This window comes from Prinia subflava, chromosome 2, assembly GCF_021018805.1.
Source record: "Prinia subflava isolate CZ2003 ecotype Zambia chromosome 2, Cam_Psub_1.2, whole genome shotgun sequence".
Classification (NCBI taxonomy): Eukaryota; Metazoa; Chordata; class Aves; order Passeriformes; family Cisticolidae; genus Prinia; species Prinia subflava.
In genome coordinates this window covers 65,516,621-65,538,494 of record NC_086248.1, presented here as the reverse complement: position 1 = coordinate 65,538,494, position 21,874 = coordinate 65,516,621, and the positions used below count along the sequence as shown (strand labels likewise).

The window sequence follows — 21,874 nt, the reverse complement described above, 5'->3', positions numbered from 1 at the left end:
AACCAGAGAAGCCCATGATAACTTAACCCAGGCAATTCTGTATCACCGGGAACCACTGTTCGAGATGTTAGGGCTGTGATGGTAAAGGGAAGAAGCAAATTCTCCAAAGGTTATGAGTCCCTTCAATACAGAACAACAAAACAAACTCCAGCAGTAGAGTCACTCCTTGCCATCCCCACAAACAGATGAACAGAGAGAATGTGACTTATCCAAATGCAAACTTGCACCTGGAGTAAATCTCTGCCTCTGGCCCTGTTCAAGCAGCAACTATGAATAAATTGTGCACAGAATGAGGGTGAATTAGAAGATCTGTGCTGGACATACAAATCTGCAGCACAGCAACACATAGGCTCAGTCAAGCATAGTGAGGCACTGCAAAGTCAACAGTTAATGTTGATAGATAGAAGCTAAATGCCTGTAAACTCAGGTGATGAGTTAGTCAAGGTACTACTGAGTTGTTCTATAAAACAGCACTGCAGAGCACAAGGACTATCAGTGGATAGGTCCTGAGAGAAAACAAAACATCCTTGGAATACCTTACATTGATGTACCATATATTGCTGGAGCAGTCGGAATGAAATATTGCAGCTGGGTTTAAAAATAAGTCAAAACCCTCAAAAACACCATCTTCTAATCAGATGGCAACACCTGATGACTTCATTTTCATTTAAATATACTGATAAATGTTACACTGTGTAGTTTTAGTGACTGCAGTAAAAAGAAAAGCCTAAACAAACAAACCCTTCTTCCAAATTAAGAACAATATTGTTAAGCAGCTGAAGAGTGGGATTTGGAGCAGAAAGTGAAGGTTTGTGGTACTGGTATAATCGCTTTAATATAATAATCAAATACTGGAAAATGTTAAATGCAAACCAGTTGAGGATATAGATATATTGGCATGTATTTACATGATTTAACAATTTTATTGTTAGAGAACTTGAGAAAAATAACAGTAGACAATCACATTCTATTTGACTCCAATTACATAACACTTACAAAATATGACCACTTCCATCCTATCCCACTTCAGGCATCATGAAGTTCATGTATTCTTATTCAAAACAACTCAGCAGACAACCCTTAAGCCAGAAACTAAAAGGAAATACTCTAGATACAATTGTACACCTGCTGCTTCTTGAAAGAAATAAAAGCAAGGATACTGAGCATGCTTCTGTAGGGATGAGGAAGAGATTTCCAAGTCCAGTCTCAAGGAGTTTTCAAACTTCTTTTTAGGTAAAACCAAACAAAGATATGAAGGGACAAATAAGTCCTTCTCCATAAAACTCTGAAATTGTGGTTTTGTTTCTGTATTACAGCAGTTTTTAAAGTATTTCAAAGGAGATATTTATTTCAACCAGTTTTAATCTACAGTGCCTTATTTCATTATGCCTCCTGCTGGTGTCTTTCCCAAAGAAGAGCTTGAAGTACTCTGTAGCTTAATGGATAGCTAAGACATACCTGCTCTTTCCCTGACTTCTGCCGCTTTTGGTAAAAACCAAACTAAACCTCGGTGTCCCCAATCCAAATCACAAGAAACCTCAAAAATGCCAATTTTACTACCACATACATTACAGACGTTTCTTCTTGCTCCAGAATTTTTCTCCCAGCTACAAAAGAAACAAACTCTCCTGCACTCTTCTGATAAAGCTCCTCTGCTTTCAGCTGGAGAGGGAGCTGCAGCCCCTATTTACTCTCTGTCTGATCATACAGCTGTTGACAGATGATTTTAGCTCCCAATAACTTCAATATCAAATCCAATATGAAAACTATTCAGTAGCTCAGAGAAAACAGAGAAAAATCCAAACAGACTTTAAATGCCCTTCAAATTAGGTCTCACTTTGACTTTGTAAATGAAGTATCTATAAAGGCTGAAAAAAGAAAAATGAGAGTGGATTCTTTGTTTTTTTTCTCTGTCTGATTAACATGTTGGTATCAAAGCTGTCACATGCCAGTTCTGTTTCACCTTCCTCTTTGGCACCCTAATCAATCAGGCAGACAAAACTGACAACATTCTGTGACAGCTACCAATCCTTTGGGCTTGCTAAAATAAAAATAGTATGGTAACCTCAAAATTGTGACCTGAAGTAGACAAATGTGCAGTGAGGATGTATGCATATTTCTTCTAAAGGTGATCTATTAAGAATGTCCTAGAATGCTCTCATCTAGATTAAGCAGTTACTACATGAAAGTTTCTAAATTTCATTAAGTCTCTACCCCAATATCTGTGTACAGACAGACATTAATCTTTTGGAGAAAAAAAAGTCCCAGTATTTTATACTCAGTGGTATCAAACACCAGTTGGGAGCCTAGTGGAGAAGAGGCATGGGGAAACTTGCTGTTGATAGAACAGACAAACAGGGACGGCATGAAATGCCAGCCATGGCAAAGATATTGCTCTAAGACAGTTGTGTCCTTTAATACTCATAATTATACTGTTGTTATATATTTTGAGATTGGGGATTATGAGTATCTTTTCTGCAAATCATCCATCTTATTAATAAGAAAAGGTATTCCTTTTATCCACTAAAAACAACTGGGACAGGCAGTAAAACCAAAAGAAACAAATAAATATAAATAGGCTTCTATTTATATTCACTTCTATTTATATTTCAGTGCTCAAGCAGTGAAAGAGAGAAAAGCTGTCCTAAAAGGTAGTGGCCAAGCTGACGGAACAGCAAACATGCTGAAGAGTGGTCATTTTTTTTCAGAAAGGGGGCAGTAACAGAAATCAGTCCTGCTTCATAATTCTATCAATGTCAAAACAAATTTCAAAGCACATTACTAAAAATTTAAATTATTTATAAATTCTGAATTCCCATCAGGGGAGTAGCTTCAACATTCTGGAAACAGCTTGTAAAACATCCAGTAAATTAAGTAATGATATGTATAGAAAGGCATATTGAAAAGCCGCAGATACATTATAAAATAAATAATGCAGATCTTCTCATATACTTGACTCTGTATAAGCCACTTTATTAAATGACAGAGGAGAAACAGAGACCTTAGGAAATAATACTTTGAACAATCAGAAGCACGGCACGAGTCCCACAGAGACAGGACAATGCGGACAGAAAGGAAAAGAGCAACAGTATACAGTAAATGAGGTGTAAATGGTCAGAAATATTGAAAAAGGTCACTTCTATTCTACTTTACCCTATCTGAACCCAAAAGCTGTAGAATGCCTAGAGAATTCAAAGGCAGAAATGATAAGAATTACTGTCCCTTCTCCCACCCATTTTATCACAACAGAGACGTATACCCTAAAGGTCTTACTAAGACTGGTATAGGGATTCTAAAAAGATTACAAAATTGTGAGATCATCCTCAGCTAAATTAGGGGGAGAAAAAAGGTTTTAAGGGGTGAACAAGTTTCTGCTCTAAGCACAAAGCTGCAAGTGACCATGGGTTTGGCTGAACTTCTATTTTCTATTCAACCATGTTTCTTTGTAGATTTTAAACCCTTCTTTGAAAGACCAAGTATTGGCCACATAATCCCAAGATCCTTATTTTGTAAACTGTTATTCACAGTGCATCAGTTGCTATCTTCCCTGTGAAATATTACAGGTACTCAAATACTGATTAAAATGTTAGAATAACAGTAGCAACAAAAAATTTACTCTGCTAGAAGAGCAGGGAAGTCATTGAACAGATGCATCTAAATCCTATTCAGCCAAAACTGCCTAGAAAAAAACGACAAAGTCAGCCAGTAAAACAAACAGCAAATACCTTAATCCCTGTAATGAGAGCATCATCTACAGCAGGAACTTAGGCCATTTTAATACCTGGTTTATGTAGCCTGTTTCTTGGCTTAGTTAAATCCCTTACTCCATCTGACTCATCGAAGGCAGGAAACACTTGTCTTACTGTACTCTGACCCAAATGTAATGATTAGTTAGAAGAAAACATTCATACAAATTTATCCTCACTACTCAAGCTTCTCCACATGATATAGCACAAACTACCATCTCTAACAAGATTTGGTGTATGTTGCTCCTGTTATTTCTAAAAGCCAGGTGTGCAAATGCTGACGTTTCCACAGAAATCAGCATTACTTCTGCCAACAAGGAAACCCTACCATCTCCAGCTCCAGGCACTTGCTAAAAGGCTCTTACCTCCAGCATTTACTTGTATGAAAGATCACTTTGCTGTAGCTTGTCGGTCTAAATATGCTACTCAGGAGGAACTGGATTTTTAATGTAATTAATTGCTCCTTTGTATTTCAGACATATTTTTGGCCATCTGTCTCTGGCATGCTAAGAGAGGCTTGACAGCAAATAAACATGTTATTTATGGAAAGTGTCTGGGAAAACTGAAGTCAAACATGGGATGCGGCTGGTGTCATTGTTTGGAGTAGGGTATATATTTTCTTCCCATGCTTTTTAATTAATGAAAACCTTTTACTCTTGTTTGTATTACTCTCAGTGTTTCCTAAGTTCCCATGATCACTCCAGCACTTGTAACCATTTTCTGCTCATTTGACATTTAACATGGGTTATACTAGTGGGTAAGAAAAACGTATCCCGTTGGAAATGACTGATTGCAACCGACCAAGAGTGCATGGTGAAAATACCTGCAGTAAAATGTCAATGCCTTTGCTCCACCAAGAAATCCATTGTGCAGAAACAATAGGGGCAAAGTGTACAAGTACCTGCTCGAGGAGCTGCCGTAGCCGGTGGAGCTGAGACTCCAGTTGTTTGTTGTGATCTTCCAGTATCTGCATCCTTGCTTCCAGGCGACCTTTGTGCTGCCTCAGGAGTTTAGCTTCGGCAATGAGCTCGGCATCTTCAGAAGCGTGCTGAGGTGACACGACGGAGTCAGGAGGTGATGCAAGAGGGTTTATTCCTCTCCGAAGATGTTGCTCCTTTAGTTGCTCATATTCTATCTGCAGACTCCTGGGATATTGAAAAGTGGAGGAGAATGATGACTTAATCAAGTAAATAAGAGACTTCTTAGATCAAACAATGTTAGCATCTCCAACTAACAACACAAATAGCTCAAACAAAGACAATGTCTTGTCTTGTGTTTTATGGGGAATTGAAAAAAAGGTGGTGAAGTAGAAGTGAAACTAATTTATGTCTTCACAGACACTCCCTCTTCTACCTAACAGAGCCAGGCTATGCACAACATATGACTTGATTGTGGATGGCTGTTTGGGGTTTTTTTTGCTAAAATCATGACCTCTAGGTCTTTCTTATCTTAAACACAGTACATGCATGGCTCAAACAACAACAAAATGACAATTCAGACACCATTAGGAAGATTATGAGACCTTTGCTCTTCCTCAAGGTCAGCAATGATACGCTCCAACTCTCCCCGCTCTTCCTTCTCCACTGACTTGAGTATCTGAGCAGGACTCTGTGGCTGACTCACAGGTGACTCTCCTCCCAGCGTCTGACAATACTGCTGGATAAGGGCATGCTCATCCTCTCTGAAATGATAAAACAAAACAGACAAAGACAGAGCAGTAAAACATTGATTATGTGAGCAAACATCTCTATCAAGCTGAGAGATTTTGTTTGTTTACAGAAAAAGACTAAGTGAGATGAAATTAAGCCTAAAAAACATACTGAAAAGAAACCATATAAACATACAATGAACAGGAAAAAAAGATTCATCTGTAGCAGAGGATCAGTTTAGATTAATCTGTGCATAAAGAACAAATGCTGCTACTGGTTTGAAAAGAAAGTGTGGAAACAAGAATCAGTCAGCAATCAAAGATGACTGATTTGAAATGCCGTAAAAATAAATAAAGCAAACAAGCATCTTCTAGATCCATTTTTTAGCAATATGTGACTTTTTTGAAATTTTTAGGAAATAATTTTGGTTTGCTCCATTTACCTCATAAAATTAGAGAAAAAAGAGTCCCATTAAAATCAGTAAAAAAAAGTTCCATTTTTCTCCCTCTATTGTGATAGACACATACAATACCTTGAAATTCTGCATTGGTTATAGATTTCCTTCTTAGAGATTCAGGGACAGAAATAAATTATAACACTGTCCTCCTCCTGACTCACACGAAATTACCTTTTGGTAAGGAGATACAGAAGTCTTGACACTTTCAATTATGCTTTAATACCCAAGTGAATTTGGTTTTGTATAGATGTGCCTTACTTTCCAAGTTGCTGGTTTTTCTCCATAAATAAAGTTAGATGGAGAGAAAGTGAAAGATGCCACATCCTAAAACCAGTTTGCTTGCTTGGTTACTCAAGAAGGATGAATCAACAACAGAAAAACATATATTATTAATTTTTTAAGAGAAAAATAGCTGCAGCAGTATAAATGCTGAAGACAACCCTCCTTAAATTATCTCCTTTAACTGACTACAAACCAGATACTGCATACCTTATGGTACGATGAAATATTGGTACAAACTTTGTCCTAAGGATCTCCTACAGTTCAAGCATGGTCAGAGCAGTGACACACACATGGGCAGTACATACACACATATTCAGATATTATTTAGAAAAGAAACCTTTTCACATTAAAAATATTTCATGTGCTAACTTTTTTCCTCCTATTGTTGGAAAGTAGCAGTTGCAAATTCTGCTATCCACTGGTTATAGAATGAAAAGTATCCTTAAGGACTGCCTTCTAAAGCATATGCAAAAAAATAAGTTCATTATATGCTAAGTATTTATTTTACAAATCAAAGTGTAATGGAGATTTTCAAGAGGCTTTTAAAAATTTCCTGTCAGTCAATTTAACATCTTTCATCACAGAATTTTCATATGTACCATCTCATTTTAATAATTGTAAAATCAGTTATTTAGAAAAGTATACCCTGGAAGAAATAGCAATTACTTCTGTGGTGTGAAATAGTCTATAAATAAATGCATGTAGAAGTAAAACACATTAGGTGTCTTATAGGCAATGTATATGGATCAGGGGTTTCCTCAGAAATAAATTCAAACTCTTGGGACAAAAGGAGAAAATACATGTGACAGGAAGAGATGAGAGTTGCATAAATACCATTTGTGTAAAGAAAAACTGTATTTTATCCTGTTGAACCAACATTTTTTTGTTAGCTCAGAATATCAGTATCAGTTTAAAGGCATTATCAGTATTGGAAGCAAGACAAAATAGCCAAAGATTAAATAAATCCAGATTCCTGGTGTGTCTCTCTTGGAAAAGTACTTCTATCATTTAGCAAAATGATTTGGTTCTTTGTAGCACTGCTTAAGATAAAATCTGTACTGAAGACTAATCTCATGGTATAACAACACCAAATTATTTCTTCCCAAGGAAGGAACTATTCACTATCTACCCAAAGCTATGGGCCTTCCACTTTCCAACTTGCCATTGAGACTTGAAAACTTAGACTCGCGCAATCAAAGAAATGTACATCATGTAATGCTATGCTTGCTGAAAAAAAATCCAAACAAGAAAAATTTAGCCTGTGACAGTTCTCTTCACTGGATAAAAAAACCTAATTATTGAGTTTTGCTTTTAAAATGAGTAGAAAGTTTAAAGAAAATAATATACATTCACTTATTTCTTAGCTGTCCTGGCTGTTGTCAGTACATTCATGAGAAGAAATGACAACATGGATTTTCCCTGCAAATGAATAAATTTAATTAATTTTTCATTAAATACGTGTGTGTATATATATACATATATATATAGAGAGAGAGTGTATTAAATATAATTGGGGTTGCATGTGCATTTAATTCCTTAAAAACCATAGCGACATCCAAGAGTGCTAGCTGAAAAAGAAACAGAAAGAAGCAGAACAGTGCTCCTTTCCCTCCCCTTATCTACAAAACAAACAAAAAAAAGCATTTAACTGCATTATCTTCTTCACTATTTGAGTGATCTCAGGGAAATTCATAATCACTATTGTTTTTCATTAATACTTCATGTCTACTTAAAACTAAACAAAGGCGAGTGCAGGTAATGGAGTTTGGATCAGGTCCCAGTGCAATAATAAAAACCTCATTGTACTTCTCGACCCTTTAGTCAACCTGACAAAAATATCCTATCCCTTATAACAAAATTTTTGCCAGTGTGAGGTAAACCCTCTGGGGGCTTCAAACCCTACAGGGCACAGGCTTCCAAAAGGTGCAGAGTAACCTGTCAGTGAAATGGCCTCAGCAAGCCAAGAGTGACAGCAATTCAATGTCACACCTTGGATGAGCACAAAAACAAAGTTAAAGCAGGCAGGTGAGAGAACACAGCTTTATCCAGGCTTCAAAACACTGTTTACATGTGAATTTAGGTGATACTGTGTGACTGCACATACAGCCTTCTGTGCAAGGGTGTTGATGATGTCAGGAAATGTTCACTTGATCTTGTTTAGTCTGGTTATTTTAATTAGGCGTCAAAAAGCCGCTATGTTTTGAAATAGTGAAATAGTTTATAAACAAAATTTAGGACACCTAAACTGGATCTTTTTTAAAATAGGGCTCACTAAAGCTGGATTTATTATATTTACTGGAATTTGTTGAATCTGAGATTTTGTCAAGATTTTGCATTAGGTGTAACCTCATTTTTTAATGAAACCTATAAACACTTAAAAAACCCAAGAGTTTACACAGTAAATGCTTACAATACTCTTGACTGTGTTGTGATCCAGAAGATGACATCAACACAGCTAAACACAGGTAATTTTATATTTTGGTCTCAAAGTTATTCAGTCTACAGAAAACTTCATTTCCCTTCTCTCCCACTGGTTTAGAGCCTCAGAAAGCCTACTGGAGAGGCTGTGAATATTGATTGCTCTTTTTTTAGGGATCACATATTGCCTAGCACGTCTTTTCACAGGCACTTGATAAAGGAAGTCTTCTGAAACAAAAGTGTATTTTTACCATGTGTTCTACCTTTGGTCTGTCTTGCAAAATTACTAGTTTGAAAAAACACAACCTTGAACCTGCACCAAGAAATCTCATGACTGTAATTCGGATAGATTCATTAGTAGCACAGGAGTCCCAGGACAGGGCTTCAAATGATGTACAACATAAGGTCATTGCTCTATGGCAGGCAAACACTTTCATTTTGAGAATCTGGGACATTGTTCTGTAGCAGTGGTAGGAGATGGCAATCAGCAATCAAAATAAAAACATCATGTAAAATTTAATTCCTCATTCTTTCTTGGTGGCTATTTTATTGAATACCCTGTGAGCTTTGAGAAACAACCAGAAGTACACAAAGTTCTTCGACAGCAGAGGCTGTAGTTCCTATTCTGCATTTCACCATAGTAAAAAGCAGCAAACAAGACATCCCAGAAGGTCAGACTTGAAAGAAGTTCATCTCAGAGGAAAAGAACACCCCAACAAAGAAGCCTGGGGAAACCAGCCTTTGAGGTATTCTATTCTCCTTGTGGACATATATTTTCAAGATGTCTATTCCAAAACATGCATTGTGCAGAGAGGAAGCAAGAGGCAAATAAAGCTGTATATAACTTCCCTTTTATTGGACTATGCTGTAGGAAGAAAAATTCAGATTTCCTGACCATCACTTTTCATCAGTGAATTATTTTATAATGATATCTGATTAGGAAAACTGATTGCTAAATTGGATTTAAGATAGGAAGATGTGGCTATTTGTGAACTTCCTTGATGATTCTAATTTTTGCTGTAGCTCTCATACTAAGCACCATGCATTCTAGTCCAAATAAAGTGTACCTTGACCTACTGATGCTATGAAACATACTAGAATAAGGATGAAAAAGGTACTCAAAAATGCTTAGTCTAATTTTGTTGTTCTCCTAATTTTACCATCATATGAAGCAAATTTCTTATTGTGACAAGATACTATTTAATCACTTATATCATGTCACAGTATTCACTTACTACATACTGGGGCTCCAGTTTGACATTAAGTAGCAGTGCCAGGTGAAAGTATCAATGGCCTTGACTTCTAAACCTGTTCCTACTTCTGTACCTGAGTGCAGAGTTCCCTAACAAATAAAATTCCAGATATGCTCCAACTCTGCCTTAGGATAAATGTGAAATAGCATCAACAATGCGGCAGATGTGAAGATAACTGGTAGTAAAGGCACTAACCAGAAAACAGCTATTAAGCATCTGTATTTATTCTGAAAGTATTTATACCATGCCCAGTGCAATTCACTTCAGTATGGGCTGGATAGGATTGCTCATACATTACAGGAATAAGAGAGTCACGCTCTTGTCCTATTTCTCTAACAATTTTTATTTTCATTCTACTACACCATGATTTCTGAAATTGTGAGTCATAGCTTCCTGTCAGGAACATTATTTATCATTCTTTGTTGTAAAGACTTGATTGTTTCCTTGTGCTCATCTTCATTTGTGACTAGGTAAGCCTGCCTTAAAGATAGAGAAGCTTTTGCTTGAATTAAAGTCAAATAAAATCCATCACAATATTCTAGCCTAAACATTTAGAACTGTCTAATGCAAAGAGAAGACAACATGAGGGGAAAATATTTCTATTCAATGTATTTGTACCAGAAAATTCATGCATGAGAGCATTAGAATGTTTTTAAAGAAGCTGGACATACTACAGTAGAGACCATGCCTTTTATTTTGCTATCTACAACTATTTTTTTGATTATGGAAAATGCATTTTTTAATGAAACTCACATATCTTTTGAAAAGGAGAGGGTTAGCAAAGCTTAGTCAGAGAGATAGAAGTCACAATGACATTCAAGAAAACAGGTTAGTTAAACCCCAAGAATTATCTTTGATGGGTGCTTTCTTAATCAAATGGCATACTGCAAAATATTCCTGAGAATAAACTCATTATGTTTAACTAAGAGCAGAACTTTTCTTATTCAAATGTAGATGAACTCTTACATATAATCTCTGAAGCATGAGGAGTGTTAAAAGTATTGTTGCTGAGCTTGTGAACCTTACAAGACCAAAGAAGTAACTTTCAAAATCAAGTGCAACACTTCCTCTGTTCTATATTCACACTAAACTAAAGGACTCTTCAGGACCAATAAAAAAGATCATGAAACAGAAATCCAATTATGAGAAGCACAGAGTTTGATTTCCAAACTAGTAATTGTTTCCTGAATGTTCGAAATAATACTGTAAAAAAAAAGTTTGGCTCAGGGGTTTACATCTAAACAGAAAAAAAATGTATTCACATTTCAAATTGCTCCTTTGAATTTCATCCATATGAGAATGGTTATCTCATTTCTATGTTAAATGTCATTTAAAAAAATAAGAAGAGATTTGAACTATAATCCTAATTTCCCAATGTTGCAGCAACTTCTGATGCAAACTGGGATACAAACTTTACAGTTCTGTGGTTCCCTGGAAACCTCTTCATTACAATAGGGCTGTCAAGCACTGGAACAGGAAGCCCGAGGCAGCGGTTGAGTCACCATCACTGCAGATATTTAAGGGAGGTAGATGTGGCACTTGGGAACATGGTTTAGTGGTAGACTTGGACAGTTGGATTAGTGATCTTACGAGTCTTTTCCAGCCTAAATGATTCTCTGACAATAGTTTAAACTTTAAACCACAGGCCTTCGTATTTTGAGTATTTCAGTACTTATGCCTTAATGAGAGCATGCGTTGTTATCTGCAAATAAAATAGAAGGTGCCACTGTGTACAAGGTTACTTTCTTACCCCTATTTTGTTTGTATAACAGTCCCCTGACTGAGACCCAGATTCAGAGGTACTCATCACATGTTGGTACACATGTTTGCATGATAATTCTTTTTCTAAGGAAAAGGAATGCAGAGAAATTGCTTTCAAATCAACAGCTGAATTGCCAGTAAAAGTTAAGCATACACCCCTTTTACCATTGAGATGGATGGTTGTTTTGCTTTTGTATATGAATGAGTAGGCTCATTAATTTCAAAATACACAACTCAAGTGTATGACCATTTAGCTGCCTTCAAGTTTCCAGTTTTCCTGCGAAATGACAGTATGTTTGCTCTTCTTTTTTTTGTGGAAGGTAAATCAAAAGGGGATATTCTGGCTGCATTTCTCTCACTGGTGAGTGTGCCAATGACAGAAACACATTAATACTGTTTGCATGGAAAAAAGATTTTATTTGGTATGTAAATAGAGTTAATCGATCAGGAAAGAGGCAACATTTAAAGGGGGTCATATGTGCTTCTTTCAAGCAAAGTATTTCAAATCTCAGGCTGTTAGTACACTCCTGGATAGAATAATTTCACTACTACATTTTAAAACAGTAAACTAAAGTATTACTGAGACCAACAGCATTTTCTAATTAAAGCTGAACAGGAACAATTTCAGTTTTCCTCTTTAAAAATGCTGATGGTATTTGCAAATAACTTAGAAGAGGCAGAGTCCTACAATGCTGATTTGATTAACTGAACTGATGATAAAGTGAGGTTAAAACATTTGTTTCTACATTAAAAAAATAGTATTTAGCTCATCAGCAATTCAAGAAGTTCTATGTTTTCCAAGCATAGAACCAATGCATTTTAATTAAGGTTCTTTACAATAAGAGCAACACATATTTAAAAAAAAGAAAATTGGTAAAATTAATGTAGAACTATGTTTATTACATAGGACAATTCCAGGTATAAACAGATGCATCAGCAGCCAGAAAACTGAAATATAAACAAGAAGTAGCAACACTATTCTGGCTCTGAAGAATCTTCAAAGTACAGGTGATTTTTTATTTTAAGAAGAAATTTGTCTAGGGTCTAGAAAAAGCCTAAAAAAGGGATTTCTTTTATTTTATATTCTGATAAAAGCAGAAAAGGAATAGAAAGTAGAATTATCAGGGCTGTGGCCTTTCACTAGTCACATGAAATATCCTCATTTTGAAGCAGAATGGCTGACAAACGTAGAGTTCTCACACATCGTCAAATGAACATCACCAACTTCCACAACTGGTGCATGGAATAACTAAACTTACAGAGGCATCCTTGGACTCATACTTAGTAGCTGCTCTCACTGGGACTAAGTCCTGTGCTAGTCCTGCTGAAGATCATACCATGAATCTACAACCCAAGCTCCTGAGAGCCGCAACGAGTGTGAGTTACTTACACGCTTCCCGTGGTGGAGCTGCCGTCCAGGAGGAAGGAGCCGTTGGTCCTCTCCATCTGCGCAAGCCTGAAAGGCAGGGAGAGACCACGACTTTCAGACAACACCCTGCACAGTTCACACAGAGGCAGTGTGAAAAGCAATTCTACTTCCAAACAGCTCGGATATGGCAATCTTTGTATACGTGGTTAGGAATGAACTCCTAGATTTTGTGATGAAAACCTATAATCCAGAGGACTTTTATGAGAAACTTGTGCTATGATTAATTAATTCTACTTGTCAAACAACAACAAAATCGTATTTTCTAACTCTAGTATAATTATCATTAGCATCACCACAACTCTCATGGCAAAATTAGTTAAAGAGATGTTTTCACAGATGGTTTTCTTTCTGAATTTTCTGAAGCTGGACTAACAAAAGAGGATGAATCCTTTTTAAATATAGAACATACAACATCTGAAACTATGCTTGGCAAATAATACCACACTGTGGACAGACAAGTCCTGTAAAACAGCACAAAAAGCGGTATAATTACAGGGAATTGTTGCCTACTGTTCCTCATTTTGGAAGTAATTAATCTAAAAAGACCAGATTTTTAGACCATATGTACAAGATTTTGCAGTTCTTTAAAACCAAAGCAGAAATTTTCTATACAAGTTTCCAGGAAAGATGTATTATAAGAGATGTACATAAAAATTTAGGAACACTTAATGCTTTACACATATATTCAACTGCACCAAATATGGCTATTTCCTTTACTATAAAGATAACTTAATTTCACATATATTTTTGCAAGCACATTATGCATTACTAGAGACATCTTCAAACTTGTTTCTGAAGGGAGTGTGAAAGGCCCTAAAGAACAGGGAACTGGTAACTTCTTTTGGAATGGAGCAAGTTTGCCCTCCTGTACATTTGTTACTATTCCTGAGGGTCAAAGAAGAAGAATAAAGGAAGGCACACACTGGATGTTGCCTTGATTGTCTATTCCACCATGGCTGGGGTGGGACACTGTGCTCCAACATCTCCCCTGAAGGGAAGAGAATCTCTGAAGTGACTCAGGACAAATCAGATCATCTCTGCTCTATGGCATCTCAAACAAATCTACTTCAGTGTGCAACATGCTTACAAGTCACCTTTATAAAGCTGCTAAGCTCAGCATCTTTACATCTTTTGATGAAACAATTTTAGAAATTAATCTTCATAGTCCCTTTGTCACATAGGGAAGTAGTACAACCCCCCTTACTTTTAAGAGAGAAGGGTTTGCCCTGAATCCCTTATGAATAATAGATATTCCAACTCACAAATGCAGATTACATCATTATTATCACATTTAGCATCTCCATCATTAACAAGGATTTGCTTGGGACAGTATATGGAATCAGCAGATAGCTCTAATCAGGGAGCTCAGAGAGACAGGGAAGGGACCCTAGAGTTGCAAAGAGTCTTCAAGGTAGGATAAAAAACTGAAAGCTGTGGAAGGAAATTAGAAACAACTCAGAGATGACACAGCACAACAGAACAGGGAGACAGTACCTGATTCCAAGCAGGGGATTTTGTAAACAGAAAAGTGAGAGTTGAATGTTCTCCAAACAGTGACAGTGAAGGCTTTAAGCCCTAATATACTGTTTTTGCTGGGCACTATCTTAATAAGGAAGCCCTGTTAACATTTCTTTAAAGATGCTTAGCTGAAAAGATCAGAACAATAAAAAATATTTACTATTTTATATGCAACATATGCGTAACAGATTCAACTAGAAAGGACACAATAACAATTATCTGAAAGACACAGAATTATGTCTTTTCTTGTTAGATTTTATTGCTGGACGAAGAACAGTCCTGAGTAGTTTTAGACAGATTACCTATGAGGCAATTAGCAGTAAGTTTTTGATTTTGCTAAGCAACGTTTGCAGGTATAGATTTAGGTTTAATGGATGATAATCGAGTAGTGCAGAGTCCACCTTCAGCTAATGTTGTTCCAAGCAGGACTGGTAAGAGGTGAGGAGGAGGAGAGGGAAAACAGCTATTGCACCTAGGATCTCCACTGATCCTTAATGAGAGTCTGGAGTTTGAGCTTCATCTGGGCACAAAAAGCCATAGTATTGTGGCACAACAGGCTGAAAAAAGGACATAGGAAGGCAGAAAATTCTTCCATCTCTCTAGAGAAATTTAATCTGTGTGGTTCAGGGGGTTTAACTGATTACAACACTATAGATTCAAAGAAATGTTGGGTGATTTATATGAATGATGTTTCAAATAACTGAAAAGATCTGTAATGACTTTTTATGTCATTGTGCTATACTACTAATAAAGGATGAAAACACTTGCTGTTGGGGAACAAAAAAAATATAGGCTGACTTGTAGGTAGCCCTTCAGCTTTATTTCCTGCCCCATTTTCTCCTGCTGCACAGATCTCGTGCAGCATATCCTAGGCATTTAAAAAGCTGGTCTGAAAATTTTTAAGGTGCCCATAAATAAGAATGCTATTAATTTAAACATGCACTCTGAATTTTTATTCAAGGAAATGAAAAAGTTAAAAAAAAGTTAAAGTTGTTTTTCAGTTGTGGAGGTCAGATACAACAATAAAAACACCCAAAGCAAAACCTAGTCAGCTCCCATGGTACTTATTTTTCAGAGGGTGTTGCTGGTTAACATTTCACCATCATCACACCCTTAACTCCAGATGTAAGGAAATGGCCTTGAGCTGTGCCAGGGGAGGTTTAGGTTAGACATCACAAAAAGTTTCTTCTGTGAAAAGGTGGTCTGGTATTGGAATAGGCTGCCCAAGGTAGAGTTGGAACTACCTTCCCTGGTAGTGTTCAAAAGGCGTGGCACTTGGGGGTGGGTGGCACTTGGAGACATGGTTTAGAAGTGAACACAGTCATGCTGAGTTAATGGCTGGGCTTGATGATTTTAGAGGTCTTTTCCAACCTTAATGATTCTGTGATCACCAGCTCTGAGTGTACAGAAGTGAGTTAAAACACGGAAACATTGAGATGGACCTGGCATAACAGACATTTTATCAACAGGACTAGGGTGACCCTGCAAAAGCCACACACAACACACAATATCCGTAATTACAATCTACTCTGCTAAAAGCCAACAGTAATGCAGACTGTCAGCCTATCACAGAAGAAAACAAAACCCTAGATCTAATATCCTACTGAGAAAACCTATACATAGAACGAGTTCAGTTTATTTCATTTTGCAGCAGCTTCCATTTTGTGTAAGAGAGGATAGATTTAACATATATATTTTGCGTTTCATATGGCCATAATCAGAAACTAATGATTTAAAATTATTTATTTGACTCAGTTACAAGTACAGAGAATGACATCTTATTAACAAATAATATCCAACCAGTAGTATGTATTAAAAACTGCAGGAATCAACCGCAAAATGCAATGGACTAGTGAGAAACCATGTCTCTCTTACCTAGTAGCATACTGTTCTATCCTGGAGTGTGTGTCATCATGAAACAGCTGTGGAGACTGGGAAGGACTAGTTTAAAAATAATAAGAAAAAAATTAGTGGTGTCTAAAGCAATACGTGATATAGAAAACACTGTTTTTAAATCAAGTTAGACTGATGACAATTAAATACATGCACAATTTTCCTTGTTATTGCTTTGGGTCAGCCATGCCCTATAGTTCAGGGACATCAGATTAGCTGCAACTGAGCTAAAAGAAAACAACTGGCAAATGAGGCTTTCCAGATAAGGGGGTTCTGCATACTCACTCATATTGCTCTGGCCACATACTGATGAGAGTGATAGGACTGTAAGGAAGACAAAAAAGAGAGAGAGAGAAAGAATGAAACTATGAAACTAAAACTTTAGTACAATTTAAGCAAGAGAAAGCTGCAGAAACACAAAATATTTTAAACAACAACCCACCCTGAACCAGAAACAATTGATGTAGCAAAAGGAACAGCAGCAAATACTGCCACGTGTCATGGAGGAACAGAAGATTGACCTACATACTTAATTTTGTTACATAAAAATCAATTTAAAGAAAAATTCAAATCAGTGTTATTGATTGAACTGCAGTTCATAAACCATAATAAATTCATTTAAATTCTGCTCAAGCACTGGAACTTTTATTTTAAAGTAACAAATAAAATGTATTTTAAAAAAGTGGGGTGCAAAAATCCTACCAATAACCCCCTCCTGCTAAGTCACAGTTATCAGTGCTTCTTTTCCTTAATGCATAAAAATAATAGAGTAAATACATATTGTATTACATTCTCACACTTGAATAACTATAATTTCTTTTTTAATTTTCTTTAATTTTTTTATTAAAAGGAATCTATTACTGTATTATTGCCACCTGCAGGGCGGAGAACCAATACCAAGAGTTTTCTCAGCATGGTGCTGACAATTTATCTGTATATTTCCCACATGACTGGACCGACAGAATTTTATCCTGACCTGTGATTATAGTTTTATCATTCCAATTTCTGTCAGCATTGGCAAACTTTCATCACATTAAAACAGCTTTGCTCTCCTGAGTTGGTGGCAGCTGAAGACTGCCCTGGTGGGTAACATTTGAACATTTCAATGTGCATTGCTTCCTTAGAAGCCAAGCTATCTATCAAGCAGTTTTCAGATACTTCCTCCTGCATCTTAAACTGCTAATGAGGAGGTTTTGTTTACTCACTGCAGATGAAAGGCACAGCCCCACAGGCATGAAGGCCCTCAGACCGTGGGCACTGGCACTGAGCCGCCGCGTGAACGCAGAGCGTCTTTGCCGAAGCCTGGCATGGGCTGTTGCCAAGTGGTGCTGTGTCCAGGCAGGGCAGCAGTGCCACGGACTCCAGCATGTGAGGGACAGTCAAGCCATGAAACGAATTCTAGCACCCTGTCAACATATCTTAATTTTTGCTCTTGTAAGAGTGTCTTGTGCTGACAACTGCCAAGTGAGTAAATAAAGTGGAGCTCTTCTGTCAGTGCCATAAATAATACTGTGGAGACACTGAGAGTGTTCTCTCTGATTAGGCCACCAATATTTCTGAAGCCTGCAGAACCCTAATTAACTCAGACTTTTCCAATTCCAGGGATTTTAACATAATCAAATAAACAGTGCCGCTCCAAAAACTCGGTCTCCTCAAAAGGACTCTCTGTAAAACAGCTATTCAGCCCTGATCAAAATTACCTGCTTTGTCCATTATCATGGACATTGTAAAGTCCATGGCTTTATGATACCATGCTGATAAAAATCTAAGCATAAAATATGTTACTTCAAAAATAATAGAGAAGATCCGCAAATAATGTGAAATAATACAGAATAATATAGCACAATGCTCTGCAAGCGTTGTCGGCCATCTTCTGAGTTTCAGCTTTTTGTTTCTAACAGAACAGGCCAGTTACTCCAGGAGCAACTGCCCTATAAACCAAGCTTACGTCTCCAGGTTGTCACCCTCCAATACTGTCTGCACAGGTAAGTAGCCAAGTCGGGGATGCTTTGCAAAATACTTCTTTGACCGGAATTTATTCTTCAGCACCTTCGTGAAGTCCCGTACATCTTCCCCAGACGTTGTCTTAAAAGTAAAATTGAAATAAAATTCAACACCACTAAATAGTACTGATTTAATGTCAATATTATTGATTTATACTGCTGGTACTGTTCTGAAAAAGAATACAAGGAAGAACTTTAAAATTTCAATGATGCTACAATTGCCTTTATAGTGTCACGAGATACGATATAATAATAATGCTAATGAGCCTAAAAAGTCTCTTCTGGAAAATAACAGCAAGGCTTCAAATTCCCAGCAATAAATGCATTTACCAATTAATTTATAAATTAGGGAAAAATTGACACAGGTTCAAGTCTTAAGCTAAGCACTCATATCCAATCTTAAAAACCACAAGAATTTAATTTTTGAGAAAAAAATAAAAAGAGCAAGAATCAGTTGGTAAGATACAGCCCTCTATATTCACCAAGTTTGACAAAATGCTCACTGCCTCCCATTCTAGACCTACAATAGAAAACTTTACCACAAGATGGGAATGGTACGTGTTAAAGTATTCTCTGCTGCCATGGCCAAGATTTTAATAAACATTTTCTCAAGTTACCAAATCTCTTTCCATAGGATTCTGCCACTATTTGTAATATTCCAGAGACAAAAAAAACGCACAGATGTAGTGGTGGCCAGTGTACAGGCACTACTTAAAAGCACAGGCAGGCTTGATAAGAAAAATTAGTGCCTGAAGTAACAAACTCAGACCAATTCAGTGGTCTCTTTACTACCATGAAGTAAAATTAGGACACAGATTAGCCACAAGATTCCACAAGTCTAAATTTACAAGTTACAATCAACATCTTCCATCCCTCACAGCAGCTTTTTTTACTGGTCGTGACTGATGCAGCCTCTGCCAAAACTGGTACGTGCTTAGCCCCATCCCTCTCTGCTCCCTCCCTGCCCACCACCCTGTCCTGAGAACAAAATTAAAATTTATTCAAGAGCTTTTAAAAATCCCTTTAACTGGTGATAATCACAGCAATAAGGGCAGCACTGCTTTGATAATACTATTCAGCTAACTTCTGCTACAAAAGCAGGGATACATACAGGCATAAAATATGAGGCAAAAATGGCAATAAAGAGATCTGCAGGAAGACACAATAGTACACAATCTGCTTTTAAAGTGTATGAGCTCAGACTGTGCTGAGTTGGACATGGTTGAACAACCATGTGGAAAATAGAGAGGAAGACTGCAGTTTTGTAATCTTTTTCCCAATGTCCTACAAAGACACCTAGGAGCAGGTCAGGCAAACGATTCTCTGCTGGCAAACATAAAAATACTTCCATATTCATCTATATATTTTAATGTATGCATAATATATGCAACTACAAATTCTGTAATGCACATCAGACAAGCAATAAAAACAGTAAAACAAACTGGTGTTGGTAGGAGTTTCTCACATATGTCTTTAAAAAGTAGACAACAAACAGAGCAAATTTGTGACCAAGGGTTGTTTGAACCCCTGAATTTTAATAAAAGTGAATTCAGGGAGAGTTCACAAAATCATTCTCAGAAAGCATCTCTCCAACCACTGCATCATCCAAAGAAGGAACAAAGGGCTACTTATTCTCATGCAATAGTAACTCCAGCAGATGAACTCTGCCTCCAGGCCAAGGAATGAAAATTTTAATACCTACACACTGTAGAAATAAACGTCTGCTGAGCTGCCAGACTTATCCTCTGGTGTACTCTTTATTTGGTATGACAACCTGATTCTCAGAAAGAGGACTAATATGACTGTGTTCTGACTGAGCACTGCAAATACTAACCAGTCAAATTTGACCAGATTTGAAAGAACTATTTTGATTTACATGCAATTAAGGTGCAATTCCGAAAAATGTCTTCTATTTTTTTTTTTCCTTTTGGGCATATAACCACAAAATATAGTCGAATTCAAAACCATGCCAAAGGAGATGTACTATAACATTTTCCTTTAAAAAAAGAGTAGCCAGGCACTGCTGTGTAGAATCTATCTTCTAAATTAAAACCAGCAGGTACCTTGTACACTTCCTTATGTCATGACATCTTGACTATTTCCACACAAATCAATAGGACAAATAGCACCATTGTTACAGAACTTCAAAAGCAAAGAAAAAATGCTTTCCTTCACTGAAAATTCAGTCTGAAGACCATGCCTTCGAACTCAATTTAAAATCTTACTTCTTAGACCAAGATGAAGGTCAGGAAGAAACATTTAATATCCATGGTTGCCACACACAGCTAAAAACCCTGGGTAGCGAGACATCTCAAGATGTCACTAACTACAATCTGTAACAATTGACAAACTGCATCTGCGCTCTTCAATACACCAGCCATGCACAAAGAGAGTTATAAGCAACAAACTAAGATACAATTACTTGTAATCCAATAAACATTTAAGAAACCAGGATTTCATGGAAAGCAGTGAAAAAAAAAAGAGTGTGGTAAAATATGTTTTCCATACATATTTTAAAAATCCAGCTGGTGTATGTTTTCAGTATACTAGAAATAGAACAAGTCTTCATTAAAGTAAAAAGTAATACCAAGATTCTAATAAACTAATCTCAGAGCTCTAAATTATGTCACATATAGTATAAAAATTACAACAAACATATGAAACATGAATAAATTAATGAATACTTATAATACATACATAATTTTATTTTTTTCTCACTACTCTCTTTTTCAAAGAAAGAGTAGTAGTGGAAGCCCATGTTCTTATTCCTGTCACTGCACTCACCTATGTAAAAGGACTAGTCTGCACCTAAGTCATTATTCTCTTAATTACATTTATTATATCTAACACAAAACCAATTAGCTGTTTTAATATAGACAGAGAAACTGATTCCCAGAAGAGATGTGAATCTCACTAATGTATGCTGTCATTAAACCCAGCAACATTAATATAACACAAGTGCCACCATTGAGAGGATTTCCATTCAAAAAAAGTCTAAAAGTAAACTGTTAGGTAGTTATGTAGGATCATTCCCAAATTAGATGCCAGGAAAATCTAACAATATTTTTACACATCTGTGTAAAATTCTACATTAAAAATCTTATTTTTCATCTTTTCAGACAAAAAATATGTGAAGGTGAAAAATAAACAAGAAAAACATTGCATTTCCAATACTTAAGAGAGACTCATATCAGCCTTCAAGACTTCTTATATCAACTTCTAAATCCTGGATGAAATAAAAGACACAACTCATTATAATGCCTTTTTTTTTTTTTTTAAATTTTAAGCATCAAGAAAACTAAATTTCAAGCATTACAGATTAAAATGCAGTAACTACATATTGCCATGTGGAGTAATTATCCTAATCTGAAATTATGAAGCAAATCTTACCTAATACAAATACCACCAATTTCATTAAAATGGAGAACATATTCCTTAATCCATTCTCCACATTATTTTAAATTT

At 36.5% G+C, this 21,874-nt stretch overlaps 1 protein-coding gene across 5 annotated transcripts in view; it reads right to left on the bottom strand.

Moving 5' to 3' along the window:
* UTRN (utrophin) overlaps positions 1–21,874 on the bottom strand; it is a 343,691-nt gene that overhangs the window by 8,710 nt on the left and 313,107 nt on the right. For all 5 annotated transcript variants that reach the window (XM_063390324.1, XM_063390322.1, XM_063390325.1 and 2 more), the window contains 6 exons: positions 18,355–18,491; positions 16,692–16,730; positions 16,389–16,454; positions 12,957–13,022; positions 5,269–5,427; positions 4,648–4,891 (listed from right to left, as the gene is read on the bottom strand). In XM_063390324.1, the coding sequence (XP_063246394.1) occupies positions 4,648–4,891; positions 5,269–5,427; positions 12,957–13,022; positions 16,389–16,454; positions 16,692–16,730; positions 18,355–18,491 (711 nt within the window). The remainder of the gene's footprint in view (positions 1–4,647; positions 4,892–5,268; positions 5,428–12,956; positions 13,023–16,388; positions 16,455–16,691; positions 16,731–18,354; positions 18,492–21,874) is intronic.